The sequence below is a fragment of the Anguilla rostrata genome, chromosome 11 (assembly GCF_018555375.3).
Source record: "Anguilla rostrata isolate EN2019 chromosome 11, ASM1855537v3, whole genome shotgun sequence".
NCBI lineage: Eukaryota > Metazoa > Chordata > Actinopteri > Anguilliformes > Anguillidae > Anguilla > Anguilla rostrata.
The window spans coordinates 18,361,471-18,385,110 of record NC_057943.1 but is presented as its reverse complement, the minus strand read 5'-3'; the positions used below and the strand labels follow the sequence as shown (position 1 = coordinate 18,385,110).

The following is a 23,640-nucleotide window of genomic DNA, read 5'->3' as shown; positions in this document are numbered from 1 at the left end:
ATTGTCTTCTCTGTTTGATATGTGTGTGTGCATCAGTAGAGCATTCTGAAATCACATACATTTGGCCTCGCTTTTCAAAATGTTCTGCCGAGGGATGATGTGTTATTTATACTTTAAGCTACATTACTGTTGTATGGCAGACTTCTGGCATGGAAAAAATTACCATGCCAGCACTTTACAGAATATCTACTAGTCACTGCACGTGAGGGTTATTGCTGCTTTTTAGACATTCTTTACACGTTGGCATGCACAGTGCCTTTCTATTAATTAAGGTAGAAACATATTTGGCAATTCTGATGGTATTCCTACACATTTTCATATGAAAACCAAAACTGCACATCCTGAAATTGTTTGATGGAACTTGCACAGTATAAAATTGGGAGGTTAGATGTTGTAGTGAAGCTCATTGTCACAGAATCAGCCATATGTTGCATCTGCTGAATGAACTGATAATTGTAGAGTGGCCAATGGATTATTATGAACTGAAATGTAAGACAGAGGGGGATTGGTCTGGATAAAGAAACTGGGCCTAATGGCCGAGACAAAGCTCTTGAGCCTTTCTTACTTTCCTTACTTAAAGGGATAGTTAAGTGTATGTTTTCTATTGGCCCTGTTTTGATGTGCAATTGCATGCATGCAGAAGAGCGAATACTTTGAAGCGAAAAACTGAATCTGCCCTCTCCCAAGGAATACTCTTGTGACTGTTACAATGAGAATAAAAAAAAATAAAAAAAAACAAGTCACAAAACATTTAAATAGTATGGAATAAATGACAGTCGCCATGCATGTTCTAGTACTGATGACATCATAGACCCTTTATGAGGTAGGATTTGTAAAAGCACATTAGTTAATTTTATAAGAGTTCAAAACCATTTGAGACACGCTGACTCCAACACAGACAGAGGCATACTGTAAATGTTAAGTTGACACGAGGGTATGAAAAAATAATTTAAAAATATTTAAAAACTCATATGACCATAATTATTGGTATCATTTACTTCATTACTAGTCAGCTAACTAGGCTAAGTGAAGACATATACACATTGTTGGTGGCCTTGTATTTTTTCTACCTAAACTTCAGATCTGAAATAAGTTAGAATAATCAAGTTTTTTCTTTTAAGTAAAATGGGCTGAATTGAAGTTTTTCTTTAATCCTTATATTAGCCTACTGTCTTGTCTACTTCAATGGACAAATATGTAGCTGCTATAAAAATGTGATCACGCAAAAAAATGTTTTTCAAACTCAATATAGCAAATTATGAAAAAATTAATAATTTAAGACCATTTTTCTTAGGGGCCTCAACCATCATAATTTTGAAATGCGGAAGGTCCAACACACACTTTGACAGACATGTTCTGCATCTCTTTAGTCTTCCATCCAGCTGTTGTCTACAAGGTCAAAGCTATGACTGACCATGCTCAGTATCCATTTGCTCAGTGTTCAGTGTCCCTAGCCTCATTGTACCTCTTTAGAATATCTGGTGCCTGAGGTTGGATATTTATACATTTGCTTCACGTTCATGCATTTATTTTCTATTTTCCTACCTTGCAACCTCACCATCTCATATGCCTACAAAGCTGGAACCCAACTGGAGTGGTTGTTTCCATTATGGCTTGCCTGAGTGCAGTTCCCTCATTCTGTCTTTGCCATCTCCTTATTGGTCTTAAAGGGTGGATATTTGTTTTTGTTTTTTTCCAGCAGTCAAGGTTTTTCAAATGATACCATCTGATGAAAAACTAGTTTTTGATGGGTTATTTACAACCCACTCTGTATGTACACACTATCTGACAGCTATGCCCAACCCAACTGGTCTGAGAGGGTTACAAAATTACATAAATATGCTTAGGGCTGCCTGCAATAACAGACATTTACACACACTCTCTTTCTGACTGGACCTCCATACTGCCAATACAGGTCCGTCAGATGAACCATGAGATATAGGCCACCTTATGTTGTGCTGGAGTAGAGTCAGATGACAGAACAGGGGTGACAAACAAAAGAGAGGCACGCAGTCACTGCTGGGCAAACAGGCATCAGTGCAGCAGCAGCTAGCGCAGTCAGTAGAGCGCTCCTAAAGGCCTCTGGTCATGTCTCGTCTGTGGCTCTGCCTCGCAGTGCTAATCTAGGACAGAACTGCTGCTCTCAGCACCAAGCCTGGCCAGTTACAGTAAGTGGTAAGTGGAGAGGACGGGATGCTGACGGAGGTCGGAGATAATGTCACGATGCATGAGGCCACGCGCAGGCTGAAGTGACTGTTGTGTGTGTTTTATATCGAAGATGAAAGCTGGTGAAAGCGATGCTAATAGCACTGGGATAAATAGTATTTTTAATGCTTTCTCTTGTGCCCCTGCTGTGGAGGAGGGGAAAGAGGACCTGGCAGCCTGGCAGTGTACTGCAGAGTAAAAGGCCTCCAGTGAGATGTTCTCTGCTGTGAAACTGAAATTTAGTGGGCCTTTGGGCATACGAAGGAGCTGACTTCCTATAAATATGAGGCTACAGATGGGTGTTATCTGAAATCCTTTACTTTTTTGCTTACTTGCTGAGTGTATGAGTTTATGAAACCAAGTTGGTGCTTAAATATAATACTGTGTATTTATATCAAAATGAAAAACAAATTCTTTAAACACCCTCTGGTAGTCATTGTAGAGATGTTCTCCAGCAGCAGGAGGTCACAGCAGCACCAGCCAGACTGGGATTTAGGTGAAACAGCACGCTGAGTGATGGCTGCCCTCACTGTGGTGTCTAACATGTGTCTGATTTACTGTCCTTCAGGCGGTCATGTAATGGAAATGGATGATGAGTGTAAGAAATCGACTCAGGCACTGTGGGACTACTTGCATCTTCACCAGCCGCTTGAAAAGGTGAGACCTCTCGTATTGCTTGTGCGTGTGTGTGCGTGCCTGTGTGTGTGTGAGTGTGCCTGTGTGTGTGTGTGTGTGTGTGTGTGAGAAAGAGAGGGCAAGAAGTGTTTAATTGTATCTCTTTTAATTGTCAAGCTGTCTTGTCATTGAGATTTCCATTTTGGTTATGATATTTCAGCTCTGTTACTTAAAGTGGAGCCTTTACTGAACCAAAGAGAAATGTAATGTTGACATTAGCTAACTCCTGATAATTACTCTTTTTCTCAGAGTGATGTTATAATTGGCCTGGGCTGTCATGACCTGCGTGTAGCAGAGAGAGCAGCTACACTCTTCCTGGAGGGGTGGGCCCCCTGGCTGCTCTTTACAGGTTACCTGGGCAACCAGACTGCAGGTGAAGCCAATGAGATGACACAAAGCCCTCACATCACGGCATTAACATCTGAACGTCATCGTCAGTCAGTGTTTTTCTATCACTAATGTCGCCGCCTGCCCTAGTAACGTTCCACCAAATGTCTCACAGGTGTCTGGCAGCACCCAGAAGCTCAAGTCTTCCTGGAAATTGCACTAAAAATGGGGGTTCCAAGAGAGAGGATTCTGCTAGAGACTGAGGCCACCAACACTGGAGAAAACATCCGCTTTTCTTACCAGGTCCTTAAGGACAACCTTGTTCCAGGTGTCTACCGCAGTCAAAGGGGGAGGATGAGTGAATCTATCTTTTAGTTGACACTAAAGTTGCTGGAGTTTAGCTGGCACAGTATAATACTCCTGTCAAACTTATTCTACACCGTAACTATACAACATTGCCCTTCTGTTCTTCTGCAGTTTTTTTGCATTTGTACTACTCATTTTAAATTAAAATAAATATTCCTGTTTTAAGATTTCTTTCCCCCATCGGTTCAGGAGATAAAAGGTTTTCTTGAGCACACTGGCAAAATTCTAAATATTGCTATAATATTAGTCTGCCACCAGAGGGATTAGTGAACCATGAAATGCCAACTGTTCAAAGCGGCATTGTACTCTGATCTAGAGGATGCACCCTTTGGCTTTCTCATTTGTACAGCCTATACTGTTCACACACGACACATGAGTAAATAATTTGATCTTTGCATTCGAGGGCATTATGTGAAGATGGATTGTGTGCTGTGTAACATCTTTCATATTTCTCATGACAGCAAAACAACAAAATAAAAAACAATGAAATGTTGCTATGTGGGTGGATGTGTCTCAGTCGACAGGGTTATCCTAGTCCAGCAGCCATTCATGGAGCGCCGCGTGTTGGCCACCTTCTTGCGCCAGTGGCCTGGAGATCAGGAGAACACCCGCGCCATCGTCACCTCCCCCTTCACTGACCTTGCCCAGTACCCCCACCCCACGGTGGGCACCGCCAGCGACCTTATTGGATACATGCTAGGTATTCCACTCTGTGGCTGTTCGGCCTGACCCCAACATCGCTCCTTAGCTTTCATCGTCGCTCTTTTTCTGCTTGTGTGATAGTCTGTTTACTCGACGGATTGTGCTATTTATTTTTGTATTTCTACAGTTATGATTGTTATTTTCATGTGGTTGCAGATTGATAGCTTTTTTTTACATTTTGATTCAACGATCCATTACATGCACCCTGACTCGTGTGGTTGTGATTTACCTTTCAGGTGTCATTGAGAGAATCCGAGACTATCCAAAGAAAGGCTTCCAGGTTGAGCAGGAAATCTCACTTGAGGCGCTTGCAGCTTATCAGTGGTTCCTGAATGCTGGATATAGTCCAAAATAAGGCAACGTTACATTTTAAACGAAATCCATCTACACTTTAGAGAATCCTTCTTGTTAATAATATTGTCCAAAGGCTGTGTTCATAAGTAAAATGGTCTTGACACCGACGTCTTTGATGTTTCTTTCACTCGAACGTGTTGTTAATTCATTATAACCTAATTCAAGCATCATTAACTGGGAGGCGATCTAGTTTCATTTCAGTTCCTCTCTCTTCATTCAGTATTGTTTTTGTCAAAATAATTCCCTCGCTGTAATTCCCATTTCAGACAATATGAATATCGATAGCTTAGCATTATGTAAAATGCATAAGCTACCCAGATGCAGCCTGGTGTGCTTGCTATATCAATTTACTCTAAGAAGAGTACTTTTTTATATGAATGTGTTAAGGTAACCACAGGTTTTTAATCAGTTTCAGCGGGTGGTAGTTTTATCCTTATTAGAACAATTGAGTGCACAATGGTGTGTCATAAATCATACTTTCCAAGGTGTCTTATGTGATAAGATCTCTAATGTAAATACAGATCATTTTCTAAATTCCAAAATCAACTTTATTCTAAGGCAGGGTCTTCTGATCGTTGACAGCACATGAACTGTTAAACCTGATTTGTTTTCTCCCCGGAGGACATAACACAAAAAAGCAAGCCATACTAGTTTAACTGCAAAGTGAAGACAGTTGCATATATTAGAATGACGTATCTGCCCTAGGCACAAGACTCACGCTGAAAGGCCTCTATGCACGCAGCTTCCCCTTTTTGGAACTATGACTTGGGTTAAGAACCGGGTGTGGTGTAAGTGCAGTATGTCCAGTGTAGTAAAGAATTATGGTCTGCGTCTATTAACAGCAGGTGTTCTGATTTCTGTATGGATGCATTGGACTCATTATCATTCATGACTGATTTCTTAAAGCAAGAGTTTATCAAAAAAATAATCTTTTTCATATGATTAAATGTCCTGAAGTCATAACAATTACTAAAGATCCTTTCCTGTCAGAATGAAAGAACCGTCTGAGGTAATGGGCACTGAAAATACACTGAAGAGATGAGTCATCTGTGGCATGGAATAGTGTAATGCAAAAGCATACATTAAAAAAAAAATGCTTTTATTTAATTTTATAAAACGCAAACATGTCTGACTATACATTTGACTCTATGTCCAGTATCTAACAATTCATAAAGAAAGCTTTGTTGTTCGATCACAAGTAGTAATAAGAAAACATGCACACTTATTATGCTCTCAATGTTGTAAATGTAATGTATAGAGAGACGATGTTTCAACTCAAAACGGGCCTTCATCAGGACAACCACAGTAAAGAAACACTGGATTTAAATAGTGGTGATCCCTTCAGGGAGAGTGTGATATGTTTCTAAAGTGCAAACAGATGTGTTCCAACAATTAGGAACATTCACACCACCAGGTGTAGGCCTGTTCCTGTCATTATCTATTTATATTAATTGTGCATCATTAGGAACATAACAAGCATGTATGTCTTCTTATTACTGTCTTTTTTATTTCATCAGCCTTATAATTTACTATGTGAATGTGCAATTAGTAATAGCTTCTGTTAGCTTTCTTGTGTGTTAGCTAATGATGCAGAGATACATAGCAGGCCGAGAAACAGCTGAGCAGCCCATTGTCCAGGTACCCTTGTGGGGGGGACTATGATCATGCGTGGATCATCCAATATGGATGTAAATACCCTCCAATTGAGTCTGTGCTTTTACCTCATATTCATCATTTTATTAATAATCCAATGTGCTGGGGTACAAATCCAAAACAACAAAAATTGTATCACTGTCTCAATACTTTTGTATACAGTGAGCACCATAATGTTTGGGACAAAGACTTGTTTTATTGATATGGCTCAGTACCTCAAAATTTTATACTAGAAATCAAACAATGCATATGTGGGTAAAGTGCACATTCTCGGTTTTTATTAAAGAGTATTTTTATACATTTTTGTTTCATCATGTAGAAATGACAGTACTTTTTATCCATAGCCCCACATTTCAGGGCATGCGTGGAACAAGGGGGAAAAAAGCAACTCCAAAACTTCAAAATCAGTTTCCCTCAGGGATAGAATAATGTCTGGATTTGAACAGATTTCAAATCCAAATATTGTAACATAAGTATATAATATATGTCTATAGTATGTCTATAAAATGTTTTGTTGCCTTGTGCATGGATACAATATGTTATTGGATAATGAAAATTCACAACATATTTTTAAAATAAAAACAGGTCAAGTATTATAATCAGTTTCTATATAAGCCTTTCACAAACCCCATTCTGAAACAGCTGTTAACTCATAATTAAATAACATTTCTGCTACAAACATCAACGAAATACTCAAAATGTGCAACAATATGTTTCCGAAATTTGAGTACAGATTTTCTTCAGGCTTTTATTAAAAATGTAAGAACAGGAACCCACTCCCACTATGTATATACATTATCCAAATTCAGTACAGCCCAAACAGTGCCTTACATATGCTATATCAAACTACTCTTCTGCTATTGACAGAATCACAGGTATTGTGCTGAACCACTACGACAGAATGGTATTTACATTTTAGGCATTTAGGAGATGCTGTTATACAGAGCAACTTACATTATTTTTATGTAGTACATTTCAACTGTCAGATATTTACAAGGGTACAACTGCAGTGCCTTAACTGTGAACCAAATGCACAACCTAAAATTTACAAGCTCAGTCCCCAAACCATTATGCAACACTGCTGCCCTATATGGTAACACACTACAATGCATGTGCAATATAGTGCTGCATGATCAACCAATATGCTTTCAAGGATCCATAAACCCCATTTGATCGTTTTGTATACTCATTATAAATGGCAAGTACCATTTCACCTCCTTCTTGGCATAAATTTCATTTCAGTTCAGGCAATTTGGGAATTGAATTGAAATTCATTAGTTTAAAAATTCCCAAATTTTCCATGGAGATTTTAAAATTTATGAGTTGAATTTCTGATTTTTTTCCTGAATTGACTGCATTGAAATGGAAGAGACCTCAGCACTGTATGACACTGCATGCCAAATCCCAGACATCCTACACAAGGTGGGCTGTGTCACATATCACCCAGCGTCCTCTACTAGAGCACAAACTTAGAAATGCACTACATTATTTGTCGGTACAGATCTCAATTCTGGAGACTTTTTCTTCTTCAAATGGCAGCATGAGAACAGGAGACAATAGTTCTGCTTCTGAAACCTTGTGGAACGTATGACCCTTGTTTTCTGGCATACATAATTGCCATTCCTTAGCGGCAGTCTCATCAGATCCTCTAAGCTGCCTGTAATTGATCCATGTGTTTCTCTTGCAGTGAAACCATCCTAATGTGCTGGTGGGGTGGAGTTGCAGATAGTGGCCAGGTAATTAAACTGGGGTCCTAACTCCAGGAGCTTGTCTGGGGCAAATTCGCTTTCAGGGATAGAAATGGCATCCAGCTGGGGGTCAGTCACTAAATCCTCCTCATAGGTGTAGACGCGAGGCTCATAATGGAACAGCTCCTGACCGGGTGTTTGGATTGAAAATATCCTCTGCAGAAATGGATTTAAACACAATGAGAAAAAGAAGCAGATCAAACTTTTAATGTTTTGTATTTTGTTTTAAAGACTACAGGACCACCAAGTTGTGGCCAGGCTGGGTACAGTACGCAGAATGAAATGTCAAGAATTGCATTGTGCAGGAATAGTTGAGAAATGAGTAAAAAAAAAAAAAAAAAACATTTTTTTTGTATAGGATGGATAAACAAATGTTTTTATACCTGTCCAAGCAAAGAGTTCAGGGCTTCATTTTGCATGAGGAGACTATCTCCTCTGGATATTGAATATGATCTTTGGAAGGTTGATCCCTGTGTAATAAAAATACACATTCATGAATATGTTAAAAGTAGAGATATTAAAAAAGGACATAAGCATATATGTACTTCACTTGTCAGTATCTGATCTACATAATTATGCTTATAAATTACTTTCAGTAGTAGTTGATATTGTTAAAGAAAGTGTGGTTTTTAATTGGTGCCATTTACCTGATACTGGCTGCTTCTGCTCTGTGACTGCATTGGCAAGCTCTAGAAAACAAATAGCAAACAGTCAGACATTGGATTCATGTATCCTTAATTTCCACCCAGAATTCAATAGGTGTATGTAAATACCAAGTGTAATTTTTCCTTCTTAAAAGTTTGCATATCAATGATTGGAAAGTTAATTGAATCCAGGTCTCATCATAATTTCATTGTCCAACACAGACTCTGTGATATCCGAAAATCATATCATGTCGAATAGTTTAGGTGTATTCTCTTACCCTATACATAAAACTTCCACGTTGGAACTGTTGGGTTGGCCTGGCACTTTGCGAAAAACTTGACAGGCCTTGAAAACTTGATTGTAGCATGGTCTGTGAAAATGTTGGTACATTCCTCAGAAGTAATTAAGACCTTCAGTGTACATATAACTCATCTCACTCATTTAAAAATATTTTTTACAGAATAGAAAGACAAATGGAGGGCATTCTTCTATAACTGCGAATTGACAGCGCTCTCCTACCTGCTGAGCCATCTGGACTGGTTCAGTTTCCAAGCTTAGAATATGATTTGACTCCATTTTTTCTTTATCTACTTGGAGTAATGTTGAAGGAATCTGTGTAAATGGATGACAAAAATTGAAACAAAATTATCCAAATAGATTCAATAATGTGCCCATATGGGTCCTTTAAAGTTAGTTGACCCTCAACTCAATTATTCAGCTAAATATAGTAGAACACGTACAGAGAATGTACATGCAGTGTAAATACACTGATTAACCCATTGTCACATAGTTACCTTACAGTCAGTCCCTGGTGTCTCAATATTGGATGGAATCAAATACTCTCCAGAGCCTTGGTCAATCTGGATGGCTGATTTTTTACTTCGGCAGGATATTAGGAAGACCAAGAACACTAAACCTTAAAGGAAAAAAATGTTCATACATGTACTTCTTTCTGCTAAAGGTATGGCTGAGGTATATTATATCTTTCATACAATAAAATAAGTTTCAGCAGCATTATAATATTTCATAGGAGTCAAATACTGAAGGTACCTGTGTCTTAAGATTTAGGATTTGTTTATGTTTTTGACCACTAGATGGCAATGGCAGACATTTTTATAATGTACAAGGTGAGTGTCTGGAAATTCAGACTTACACAAAATGTTATTATTATTATTATTATTATTATTATTATTATTATTAATAATAATAATAATGTTTATGTATACAGGATAGGTTGACTGAGTGCACATGCTCTTTTACAGCAGCGCAATATGAGTTCCTCCCCCAAGTAGCTTGCCTTAAGGGTCTGGTAAATGTTTTGTTTCTTAGAGGCTAATTTAAAGTTATGAACACTGTGAGTTACTGTTATATAGCTTTTGGTGGGTAGCTGTTGATTCATTCAAAGAATTAAAATGATGCCTGATTAGCTATACTGAGAGAGCCAGATTAGGGTTTCGGCCAGAACACTTGAGAATGCCTTTATTCTGCAAGGAAAGCTACAGGATATTTAACAACTAAAGTGAGTCAGGACACAGATCCACAGGTTAATAGGCCTTCGGATCATGCGTGTGTGCAGTCTATTATGAAATTAAGATAAGAATGTTTGTAATACTAGCTAGTCTCCTACCCATTAGCAACAGCAATGCACAGATCATTATTCCGACGGCACTCCCGCCCAGTTGGGTGCTGGTGGCACTGCGGACCTGGCAGTTTGGCACGACAGAGCATTCACACACAGTAACAGCGAGGTTTTGTATGAAGAACGCTCCTTGCGTGTCATAAATCTTCAGCATCAGTTTATGTTCTCCAGCATAAACCGTATTGGCCTTCACAAGGTTTATAGTGGTTCCTGTAAACAAGGAGACATAACATTTCAAAACAAAACAGTATAACAATGTAATGCAACAAATACAGCTCTTTTTTAGGAAAAGGTCTTCATTCAAAGCTGTTTTTGAAGAGAAGGAGATGCAATTATCATATACCTATTCTTGATGAAATTTTCTATGAATTACTTTTTACCATTCAATGTTCCCAGTCACCATTTGGCAACTTTGCAATGTTATTTAAGGACACAGGTAAGAATTATGGGTTTTTACTGCAGTTCACAAGTTAAGTTGAAAATATATTTTGATATATATAAGTATTGGAAGTTATGGGACACATTGAGAATCAGACCTTACTTAAAATATTTTGTGTCTGCTCAGATTCACTTGGCCATGCCCTTGGCAATAGTTATTACAAATGCAGGCTGATTATACCAAGCAGCAAGAGCTAGCCACTAAAATTCAGAGAATTAATAAATTATTGAATTAGCAGGCATATTCCTATCACTGCAAGATTACAATGTAAAACTATATTTTTGACACATTTGCCATTGCTTTTCAAGGATGGTATTTCAAGGACTAATGGATTCCTCTCCATAAATTTTCCATGACTTATTATTAACATTCTCCAGGGATTCCCAGAGGTTATGGGAACACTGACCACGGAATGTCAAAGGTAGTGGTTAAAGGTGGTTAAATCAGTGGCCTTTTGCCAGTCCAACATACCTCAAACCACAAGACCATTGTAACAGCAACAAAGTCTAGACAGAGAGCTAGTTTCCTTTACCATAATTTGGGTCCAGGTGCCATTTGTTCTTGACGTCCCCCAGTAGCTCAAAACGGAACGGTCCGCTGTAGGGGGGTTCGTCCGAGTCAATGGCAGTAAGACTAGCAAATGTGGGCCCGTCTGACATGCACATGTCTAGCATTTCAGACAGCAAATGGGGCAGGTTGTCATTTTTGTCCTCCACGTGGATGGTGAGTGTTGCGGTCGCGGTCATAGGGGTCTCACCTGTCGTCAAGTGAGAAAAGCAGTTATGTCAATGCAGGCTAGTGCAGACCAAGAAGGCCTTCTCTGCTCCTGCTCCATTCACATGGGAGTGAATACTGTACCTCCCACTTCAAAGAAAGCTAGATCTAAACTGAAAATTCCCCTATTGTAATGGAGGTCTGTTAGTGTGTTTTAGTATACAAATATGTCAGAAGCTTGGTTTGGGAATAGACACTGCTCAAGTAGGAAAAAAATCCCACCAAATCATTGTAATAATCATACATTTAACTATTTAGGAAATGGGACTCGTAAAAGTAATATCCAATGCAAAATTAATGGCAATAAATGTTGTAGGTAGTTTGCCTATTTAACTGGTTCTTACCATGAGAAATTGCATACAAGGTTACAGTGTAAGTATTGTTCACCACATAGGGTGATTCTCTGTCCAGGAGCTTTGCCGTTGATATCTGACCAGTTTTAGGGTCCACAGTCACCCAGTTATCTGGGTCATCACCTTTACTGTATCTATTTGAGAGAAGAGGGTGAAAACAAGCAAAGTGTAAGTTTCTTGCACCTACTGTACAAGGTTCATCGCTGGTGTAGGTTTCATTTCAACTTTTGGGGAGACACTTTGCTGGACCACCTAATCTTGCGTAGTCAAACAAGCGTACTAGCTAGTCTAGAAATGAATCCATATGAAAATAGTGGGGCTGCAATGTCTCCCTATCTTCCCCTAAACCTATGTGTATGACTGCAGATATACTAGGTCACCAGAAAGAATAAGCAATATGTATAAAAAGTTAGAAATGCTACAGGTATTTGGTGAAAATGAGATACTAAGTGGTTTTCCTTCTGATAATCTCAGTGCAGTTTACTTGAAACCTAGAGCTGTTTATGCTACTTCCTTTTCTCTGGATAACAGTGACTGTGTTACATATTTACAATGTTAACACTTAGCATTAAAAAGACCCATTCATTTTGACATAAATTAGTCACAAACTAAGGTATTAGTTGATTAGTTGCACCAATCAATTAATATGTTCATTCATACAGCCCTAAATATATATTTTTAATTTACATACAAATACATCACTATGGAATTCAAAATAAAAGCCGTTAATATTCAGCCTTACTCAAATTCATTGTTGAAACTGAGATCCATGTCCACAGCAGTGAATTGCTCTAGCAGTTGTCCAACCGGCACGTCCTCCTCCACCATGACACTCTTCACCTTATGCGTGAACACAGGCGGGTCGTTTATGTCCTCCACAACGATGATGACTTTCTCTGTGACAGGCTCAGGGATCAGGCCTGTGCCACTTGTTCCGTCAGCAGTGACCACCTGCCAGAGCTCCGTCTTGGTCTTTCTTTTCACCACACAGGAGAAGTATGGGTCCTCGTTCTCCAGGCTGATGAACAGGTTCCTCTCTGGGCCCTCTTCGAAATCTAGGGGCTGAGGTCACACCAACAACAGGCTGAGAGGAGGCAAGCATGGTCAACGTGCACTGCATAGCGCATTGGCAACACTACATGGCGGCTCTATGCGCAGCCACCCATAACACATACATGCACCAAGAAGGAGTAACTCTTCTACACAGTCTTGCGTGAATCAACACGCTTTACTGGTGGACTACAGCTAACCTTTTGATCGAGAAGGAGTGAAAGTGAGATGGCTCTATAAGGTGCAGTGTGAGCGATCTAGTTTATTCACGTGCCTCTTCTTCTATTGTATAGCTGACATGGTGAGCAATTGTTTTTCATGAATACGTTTGCATGAAAAAGTTGTTTGATGGCATTGTTTAAATATATGATTACACTTCTTTTGAAGAAGAACATTAGGAACTTAGGGAATGAAGAAATTCACCATTTAGTTACCTTTTGCACACTTAAGACTCCCTCATTTGTCTCTGGGTCCGTTTCTATCTTAAAGTAGTTTCTGTTGTCTCCATTTATTCTGTATTTTACTCTCCAGGCCGGGGTATTTTCTGCATCCCTATCTTCTGCTTGTAATCGGAGAACTTCCTGCCCGGATTTCCCCTCCTGCACTCTGCCTGTTCCCTGAAACACAGAATCATCATAGCACCCTGGCAAATATCATGCAGTCACTGAATTGCATCTGCAATCCCTTCATCATCAATTTGGGGGGACAGAGCAATTACTACAGCAGAAAAGGGAATACTCAGTGGGTAGAAATGGTCTGTTTTGGAGATTTACTACCATTTTGACTTTTTTTTATTTTGAGATATTGACATATTTATTTTATTAACATTTTATTAGCTCCCTTGAAAATATAATCTCAAAGTGCACTACAGAAAAATAATGAGGAGCTGTGTATGACATGACAAACAAAAAAGCATTTTTTAATTATCCAAAGAGAACAACATATCTGTTATACTATACAGCTGAATGTGATGTCATGCTATCTAATTAAACCAGATATGTGAGACTGTGAGACTTGAGAAGCTGTGTATATGTACGTGAGCTCCATAACATTTGGGACTAATATGCAATGGGCATGTTTTTTCTTGATTTTGCTCTGTACTCCACAATTTTAGGAGCTGAACATGGTTGCAGTGCAGGCCTGGCAGAGCATCACCAGAGAAGATACTCAGCACCAGTTGAAGTTGTTGGGCCACACATTACAAGCATTATTACATGCAAAGGATATACAATTAAGTACTAAATATAACTGCTTCATTTACATGACATTAATATGTCCCATATTACGGTGACCTGAAATGGGGGACTATGTATTACAAAAATGCTGTAATGATGAAAAGAAAATGTAAAAAAAAATATTTTCAATAAAAGCTGAGGATGTGCACTTTAACCATGTGTGAATTGTTTGATTACAAAGTAATTTTTGCAGTGTATATGTTTGATTTTTGTTACCTGCCTATGATTCTCACCACAATAATATGGTATTTCTATAATTTTTTTAACATGACACAAAAATATATCAAAGCAATGCCACAGACCATATTCCACAGCTGGATAGAACTCTACATAACCACTAAGACACTCTAAGTGCTTATCTTTGAGTGTGAATTGTAATGGTGTTGTGATACATAAAAAAACGACAAAACAGCTTAAAGCTGGCAGTTTTATGACCGGTTTTCACTTAGAGAGCAACATGGTCTCTACCACAGTCATATTTGCAAATGCAAATTTAGTTAAAACCAGTGTAGCAGTGAGAAAAACGACTATATTCACAGACGCATTATAATAGCCATTAATTTCCCAGGTTCAGCTCATTTCCAAAAAAGAAAACATTTCCTTTGCATTGCACAATGTGTAGGTATGTTACACCATGAGAAAGAACCGAAGGCTACACTTCAGCATTTTATAGGCTAAATTCTTTACTTCACGTGGCCCCTGCTCCTGAAATATGGCTTTGGGTAAACATGGGGAGAGTTCAGTTTCTAATGCAGTGCATATTTTTTCCACAATCTAATATATATCAACTTCAAATTTGTTGACTTAGTAAGCTGACTAACAAAAAATTCTCAGGCAGGCAATACCTTCTAGGCACAAAAGCAGTAATTTCCAATACATGTAGAAAATGTAACCAAATGAAAAATGTATGGAAAGAAATGTATATGCTCCTGATGATATCCTCTAAAAATGATTGAAGCATTTTAAAAATGAATCTTATAATGTTTATACCATAGAAAAGTTTACTTACTGTGCGACCAATGACAGTGGGAAGGTGGTTATTTTTGTCTATGATGTCAACCAAGACAGTGCAAGTGCTTGAAAGTCGTATCACCTCACCACGGTCCTTGGCTTCCACCAGGATAGTGTATTTTGTTGCTTTCTGAATTTAAATCACAGATCCAGTCCATCTCAATTTAGTGTCAGTACTAGTCATTTACATTACTTTAATAAATGAAAGTTTGTTTATTCATTATTTTTGTTAATATGCCATTGCTGTATTGTCTGATATTCCCCTCAAACAAAATAATTTTTTTTTTAGATATAGACAAATTATAAACTAAGATTAGCAGAATGCCTCACTGTACCTTCCTGTGCATTGTGTTTGAAAGCATTCGTTTGAAGTCTAAACAAATTCATGCTCACTTTCTAACCATTTGTAAACACTGCAGTGAGAGCCAGGCATGTACGTGTCACTAACAAGTCACTGGTTGGCCCAAAGCAAACAAAAGCAACATCAACAGGCATTTCGCCCATCTACAATGCTCGCCTCGGTTTTGCAGGCACAAAGTTAAAGCTACTGTCATATTAATGACAAGATGTATGTTGCTGTGCTTTTTCTTTTCCTCTGGAATTTCAGTATCTGATATTTTTACTCTGGCTGTATAATTATTGTTATTATTCATAATCTGCCTATTCAGAAAATGTATCCAGACTGCCTCTTCTACAGTAGCAGTACTGTATGAAAATTTATGGGTGTTGTTATGGCTTTAGGGCTAATATATCATTTCATTTTTCTATAACTTGACAGCTTCACAATATTTTTCATTGCAAGGAATTTATGCCAAAGGTGTAATTTACTGTTGTTAGGGAATGAATTTGAGGCCAAGTCTTAACCAATACCACATCAGATTGAAAGATGAAATGTTAATATTTGCATTTGTGTGGAAAAAAAAAACTGTTGGGGGTGGGGGTACTTATCCTGACCACAGCCTGATTTGGTCTTACAAGTAAATGGTGATTTTATGGAAGTGGTACATTTAGTACACTTATAACACACGATTCTTTGTTGGTGGTTTTACATTAAATGTTGTTATAAAAATGATATAATGATTATAGGACCATCTAATGGTCTGGATTTAAAACAGCACAGCTGCCATTTACTGATGTACATTTCCCAATATTTTTATACATTTTATTTGGAGAACGGTAAAACTAATATTAATAATAAGTCATTCAACACATTATGTTTGTCATACAAGATTATATCAGCAGAAAGTCCTCACCTCATAGTCCAAACATCCTTTGAATGAGATTGCTCCATTTGTTTTAATATAGAACTCTACATTAGGTGTTTGGGGGTCCACAGAGACAATATTGTAATCAAAGGTCGAATTTGGACTGTTTCTTGCATCCTTATCTGTGGCAAGCACTACAATGACATGTTGTCCTGTTGGTAGAAATGAAGGCAAATGGTTTTTAAAACAATCTAAAATATAAAATAGTTTACTACATGAAGTATACTATTTTAAATAGTATACTATGTCAGCACACTGTTTTTTCACATGGACATATATGGCATACCTATAACACATGAATGACCCATGAAGATGATTATGTTGTGATAAAGAAGCTATTCTAAATGCTTCACAAAGGCCAAAGTAATATATACTTAGTGACAAGTCTAACCACAGTTTTTTTTTTGTTTTTTTTTTGCAAATGGGCAACCCTAAAAAAATAAAAAAAATAAAAAGAAATTGACCATTATTACCTTGTGAAGTAGATTCTTCAAGTGAAGTTTTATATAACTCCATTTGGAATTCTGGAGCGTGGTCATTTATATCACTTATGGTTACTTCAACACCAAGCACAGTGTCTACCACCATGTTGGACATATTTTTGGCTTCAAAAATGAGCTGTAAAACATACAACCTCTCACTTATTCTTTTTAGCCCAGACTTGTTTAAGTCTTTGTAGTTGTGAAACCATAATGTTAAATTTATTGATTTAACAGGAGACATGCAAATATATACATTTTATACACACACACACACACACACACACACACACACAGAGTATTGATTTCTTATGTCATATAACAGTTTAGTTTTCTATGTAGCAAACAAAACCTATTTATATACACACCATATATTTTGAAGAAATAACTTTCTTAGACAATGTTATAACACAATTTAGATTTGGCTTACCTTGAGTTTCTGGTGCTGCTCATAGTCAACCTTTCCATTAACATAAATCACTCCAGTCTCTTTGTCAATGGAAAGGATGCCCTTAGGTTCCTCATCCACCCCCTTTCCATGTAGTGAAAATCCTACTTGGTAATCCCGCTCAACCTTTACCTGTGATACAGTATGTAAAAAGGAAAATGTGGTCAAGAAAGGGATTGTTATACCTGCATGTGTTTGTGCCTTTGATTTGTTGCATTAAGGTGTAAAATCCATGAGTGCTTTGAGTTTACATATAATTGCTATGCATTTCAATAAACATACTTTTCATAACGAACAATTTTGTCATGAATGTTCTACAGCAGGAAGCTCAACCTCAACAGCTGGAGGGCTGCTGTGTTCCTGTATTTCATTTGCGTCACTGATTGGCTAAAGATTGTGTACACCTTGTTTCCAAGGCCCTCCAAGACTGGAGTTTTAGACGCCTCTGTCCTACACAGTCAAAATTCCAAATATTTCGATTTCAGTGGTTCAGTTTTTATACTTACATTCCCAAGCACATATGGGAAAGGGCCAGGGTGTTCTTCCTCAATGATGAATGAGTCTATAATCCAGGCTCTCTTCTCACGGATATGTTCCTTGGAGGAAATGGCTCCAAGAATGTCCACATGCTGGTAGAATTGGCCATGTACAAATGAACATTCAACTTTGCATTACTTTAATTTAGCAGATACACTCATCCAGAGCTAAGAATATCATGAAACCATAAAGAATTTCATAAATTTAAAATCATACAGAACCGTCACCTGAATTTGTACAAAGGGTGGAAGTGGTAGGGGATGGGGATAGGAAGGGATTTAAGATTAGAGTCGAAAGTGAGTTTTCAATCTGCATTGGAAGATAATGATTCTGCTATTCTGACAAATGTGGGAAGTTCCACCAATGGGGAGCCAGTAGAGATAGGCTCCCAGGTTTGGGAGAAGTGACCATGCACGAAGGGAATATCCAGTTGTTTTGGGATTGTCGAATGGAGAGCACTGGCCATGATGCAAGGCTTGAAAACTGATTGGATGTATGGTGGAGCTGTTCCATTCACTGTCCTGTAGGCTACTATTTAAACTTGACGTGAGCTGTGACAGGTAGCCAATAAAGTAAGATGAGGAGGGGTGTGACATGAACATACTTGGGAAGACTATAGACTGTAAGTCACAGGGTTGTGTTTTGTATTAGCTGCAGGGGGTTAGTGCATGGAGATCTTAATAACAGACAAATGACTAAATATTTAGCAAAACTTCATTTCTTGATTTATTCATTCATGGGCTAAACTGACAATTGCGTTTTTTACTGCCATTTCATTTGTTGTCAGTATAATGTACTGATTTTGTAAGGAACTCCATTGTCCTTCCCATATTTTAATAGAATGGGCTATTTTCTTTAGTTTTTTAAAATAAACTGACTCATACACTGTAGTTTCTATATAATGGAAATACTTTACATAGAGAAAAACATTCTTAATGGTTTTTCCCAATTTTCTCCCCAACTTGAACAGCAAAGGCCTGTTGCAAGTCAAAGTTTCTCAGCCTTCTATGTACGTGAAGGGCTATATATAATAAAGCCAACGTGTCCCCCATGCAAACTACAGTGCACTTAAGGCAAGAGCTAGTTTGAATTATAAAATCTCCAGATTATGGCCCCAGGTACTGTTTCATAAATCAGAAGCAACTGTGAATTGGATAACAGAAGTCCTCTGAAATGATAATTATTTGGAAAAAAATATTTTGGATTTGAGGCCTAGTTCATTTGTATTTTTTATAACTTGTAGCAATACATCTGTATATATTTGATCTGTTTAGTTTTTTTTTTTTAGTTTTTTGTTTGTTTACTATTTTTTTGATGTACTTGGTTTATATAAAGTACTGAGTTGTACTGAAATACAAGATGGCCTCAAAAAAGCCAAAGCTATTCATAGAAGGAAAAAACGTGTGAACAACCTGTTGCCTATTGTAAAAGTATTGTTGAGCACAGTAGCAGCACCCGCCTAGCACAGTCACACATCAATGCAATCTATTGTACACAACAGAAAAAAATGTTTAAAAAAAATTATATGTACCCAGATGCTTATAAACACATAAAACACAGTGAAGGAAAAGCAACACAGATTTAAATATGTTCTTATGTGTTTATTTGAATCTGAGTGTAACCCCTTCCCACATGGGTGCGTTTGAGTGCATCCCTGTATTATCCAGTTAGGTAGCCAACTATAGACTGGGTGATACAAATAAACTCAACATTACTTTTAGATATAAAGAACCATAGATTGCCAGACACACTGAAAATCTGTATGTTTAGGAAAGCATGATGTTAAAAAAATTTTTTTTAAAAAGTTTCAATTACAAGTGATTTTATTATTGTTTCAATTAAACTAAGGTCTATGTATACAAAATGAGAGTAGCATATTTTAAAAATAAGGTAAAGTTAATATAAGTAATTATTCCAATGACAATTCAAATTATGTAAGTTGGCATAAATTAACACAGAATATTAGCCCCAAAAAGTCCTTCTAGGACCAGTTTAGATACTACAATGATTTCATCACCATGTTGGCCTTAATAGATAGGACTTTCAAGATGAAATAAAAGAACCCCTTAATCATTTCTGGAATGGGAGATAAGCGTGAAGTCACAAGCTGTTTTTCCAAATTCAGTCAAAGCCAAGTAGAGTATACTTATTCTCAAATGTTTGTCTTAATGTATGAATCTCAGGTAAATTGCTAAATTTGTCAAATTATTTTGGTTTCATGTGTCCCGCAAGCTTTAAGATTTACTTTTTTCTCGCATTTTACCAAGTTCAGGTAAAACATTTTATTAACAGATATTTTTGGAAATCCATTTAGATCTGTAAGAACTGAGAGGGCAATCAATACTGTTTCCCCCCATTTTTCCCACAGAGACTGGAGGCTGAGAAGAAGCAAAAAGTCCAAAAGGTTGTCATGTGAAACAGGGATGTCCCCAGAATAGTATACATGCATATTAAATTCTTTTTTGGCAGTTTGATATATTAGCCAATTTACCTTAGGCAAACTTGAACCTGATTTACCCAGAAAATTAACCAGTAAAGAAATATTTTGGATTCAGAGCAACTCAATAGTCCATAAAAAGAGGAAGAAAGAAATGTAATAGCAATGACAAAAAAACAAATCATTGGATTTCTGATGACTGGTGGTTTCATTGTTGTATTACTAACTTAAAGTGAAGTACTAAATGTGAATAGTCCTTTTAAAAATAAGCCTACCAAACACCCCAATTACAATTTTTTTTTTTTACAATTTCCCACGGTCACTTTCAATGTAATGATATTTGAGATTATTTGGATTATTTCCAGAAAGCCTCCATTCCTGATGCATTAATATCCCTGAAAATTCGTTTTATTGCTATGTTTATGGGTTCATAAATAATTTTGACAATATATTACACATTACATGAAAACTAAGGTGTATTTGTATGGGGGTGGGGGGTGGGGGGTGAGGGGGTAACAACTGAAAAAACTCCTTTGCCTTAAACCTAATTTGTACATTTTCAATTCACTATCAATTCTCTCAATTTTGTTTACATATCCGTTTACATACATAACTTTCAAATCTGTATGTAAACGGATATGTTTGTCAAAATATGTTCTTGAGAATAGGAATGAAGTAATAATAATGGTTTCTCACAATGATACATGTGAGATGCGTTCCTGGTCCTAGTTTTATTTGACTTTTATGCAAATTAGTCATTTAAATAAAATGATGACATGAAAAAAAATGTTTTACCTATAACTTCCCTGTCACAGGTAAAAGCCTTTTTAATGTCACAATATTAATCAATAATTCAAGTGGTTTTAATTTCATTTAACAAACATTGATTGAATATTGTTTCAGACATTTAGACTGTTAGAACTACTGGCTTTGTAATTTCAATGCAATAAAAGCTTATGGCCTGTATTCAATCAATGTTTGTCCTTAACTCTGACTTATGAATAAATGTAAGCATTACACTTTCTCTCTTTTCTCTCTTCAACTCTTTTCAGCAATTTGGTGATTGTTGAATTCATAAAATTCTTCATTTTTTGCTTTTATTGTTAATCAAAGTTAAAGACAAATGTTGACTGAATCCCAGCCATTGACATTGATGATCCAGAATCAAATCCTGCTTTTGTGTGTTTTGTGTAGAATCACAATCCTATGCTGTAACATGAGTTGGTTTGCTATATGCTCCTGCCCAACTACTGTGTGGCTTAAAAACATGGTTGTTGCTCCCTAAAGAACATTAGGTGTTCATTATTTTTGCTTCACTGCGGGGCACACACATTATGTCCTCAAACCAGTAAAACAAACAACCCTGGTATGAGGTTTCATGTTCTGAAATGAGTCAGCTCCACATAAGAACTAGCATTCTGTGTAGAACTATCAACATGCTTTGCATACTGTATGGTGATGGAACTGATTAGCAGTCAGTGACTACATATGAACATTAAATGCATGGATCTAAGACACATGCATGCAAATATGATAATTTAATCAAAAAAAAAAAAACTCTGTAAACATAAAACTCAGAAAATGATGTCTTAGCCATTGTACAAAAATATAAGCATGCACTCTACAACTGTGTTGCTTTGCCTCATTGATTTGTGAAGCGACATTGTCAATCTACATAGTCTGGATACCTATAATGATACAGATACACATATAGTACAGTATACACAAACATTAAATGACTACATTATAACTATGCTGTATATATATATATATATATACAGAGAGAGAGAGAGAGAGAGAGAGAGTGAGAGAGGTCATTGAATGAATTGTGATATCTAAAAGCATTTTCTTTTTTCCAGGATAATTAGCCTGAGAATTAACAATCATCAATAAATATACCTACCAGAGTGACAAGAAGAATCATTAAGATGGCCTTCATGGTGTAGACCAGTGACATTCTTCCAAAAGTAATCCAAAACATCAGAGAGCAGTCAAGAGTCTTGTGAGCACGCTTACTCAGCTTCACACAGGGAAGTGCAAAGGGGGGGTTGACTATTTATGTGCAGGAAGGCAGTCCCATGATGTAATCACACTAGGTGCAGAAGCTTCGGCTGTTAGGAATGATATACATCAATTCACGAACAAGGAAAGAAGAATAAGACATATACAGTGTAAATTTGTTTGGTAAGTGGGAATCAGAGGGAATTTAGAAATTAGAGGGAAAGAATAAGTTTGTTTTATTTTATACCTATGATGCCTACATACTGTTAATGCTTGCATGCTGGATCCTGGTAATATGTTACTACCAAGCATGGGAACTCCTATAAATGCATATGAATCAAAGCAAACATGCAAAAAAGTGACACAGGTTTTCATTGTTACATGTGCAAAGTGGATTTATGACACTGTGGAAGAAACAGACGGCTGCTTTATATACATGGGGAAGATTTTAAAAAACGTTTGCAAGCACGCAAAACAACGTAAGGACTCTATTCTATTCTGATTATGTAAACACCAATGCTAGCATGTACAAAGCTGTGTTGGTTTGGAAAAAAAAAACAAAAAAAACAAAAAGAAAAATATATAATGTGGCACACTTATGTTTTATGTTGTTTTGAAGAAGGAATGCAAATCAGAGATGAACAGAGCAATATGATGGGGTCAGACAGGGGAAATCACAAAACTATGACACCTCAGGGGAATGATGATTCAGGGAATGGTGAACAACTTCATGTTCATCCAGAAAACAAGGCAAGTGCAACAACACATACCCTGTTTCCATGACATGCTGTGTGCACTCACCTTATATTTGTTCTGGGAGTTAGTCAAAGCAATGATATACTTGGCATAAAGGTCTGTTGACTTATTTCCCAAAATTAGGACAATGTCTTGATGTGGACAGCATATATCAAAAATGCATTAGAACAGTTGGGTCTGAACAATTTTACTAAGGCTCAAAGCAGTCTCGGTAGGTTAGCCACAGCATTTTACAAACTGCCTATTTTATTGTATTTCCTGATTTGGTTTAAAACTAAATCAGTGGGTGATGTTTAGTCTGCTGACTGAGTTTCTAATTCTGTTCTCTCAGAAAAATAAAAAATAAAAATCCCAGATGGATTACTGCAATAAAGTAACCACTGGAACTCCACTAAAGCATCTAAAGAGAAAAGGTCAGCTTGTTATTACACAGAACTGGATTCACATGGAATATTTTGTATATGATTAAATACAATGGTGAAAACAACTGGCCTCTGTTTGCGTCTATCTTAAGCAATAACTTGGCTATGGCAATTTTATT

At 37.2% G+C, this 23,640-nt stretch overlaps 2 protein-coding genes across 2 annotated transcripts; one reads left to right on the top strand and one right to left on the bottom strand.

The window, feature by feature from the left end:
• The first annotated feature begins 110 nt into the window (after nt 1-110).
• LOC135234182 (uncharacterized protein SCO4629-like) lies at nt 111-4,751 on the top strand. The gene is made up of 6 exons (XM_064298508.1): nt 111-2,414; nt 2,774-2,862; nt 3,130-3,253; nt 3,383-3,535; nt 4,091-4,273; nt 4,512-4,751. The coding sequence occupies exons 2-6, from the start codon at nt 2,785-2,787 to the stop codon at nt 4,628-4,630; spliced, it is 657 nt and encodes a 218-aa protein (XP_064154578.1). The 5' UTR covers nt 111-2,414; nt 2,774-2,784; the 3' UTR covers nt 4,631-4,751.
• A 1,787-nt stretch (nt 4,752-6,538) lies between these two features.
• Nucleotides 6,539-22,376, bottom strand: LOC135234180 (cadherin-like protein 26). The gene is made up of 17 exons (XM_064298505.1): nt 22,246-22,376; nt 17,875-17,997; nt 17,351-17,500; nt 16,915-17,059; nt 16,430-16,593; nt 15,175-15,306; nt 13,365-13,547; nt 12,623-12,942; nt 11,872-12,014; nt 11,286-11,510; nt 10,303-10,524; nt 9,470-9,591; nt 9,195-9,287; nt 8,953-9,045; nt 8,678-8,719; nt 8,414-8,500; nt 6,539-8,186 (listed from the first exon to the last, which is right to left on the bottom strand). Exons 1-17 carry the CDS (start codon nt 22,321-22,323, stop codon nt 7,980-7,982), a joined length of 2,529 nt encoding a protein of 842 aa, XP_064154575.1. The 5' UTR covers nt 22,324-22,376; the 3' UTR covers nt 6,539-7,979.
• Between the last annotated feature and the right edge of the window lie 1,264 nt (nt 22,377-23,640).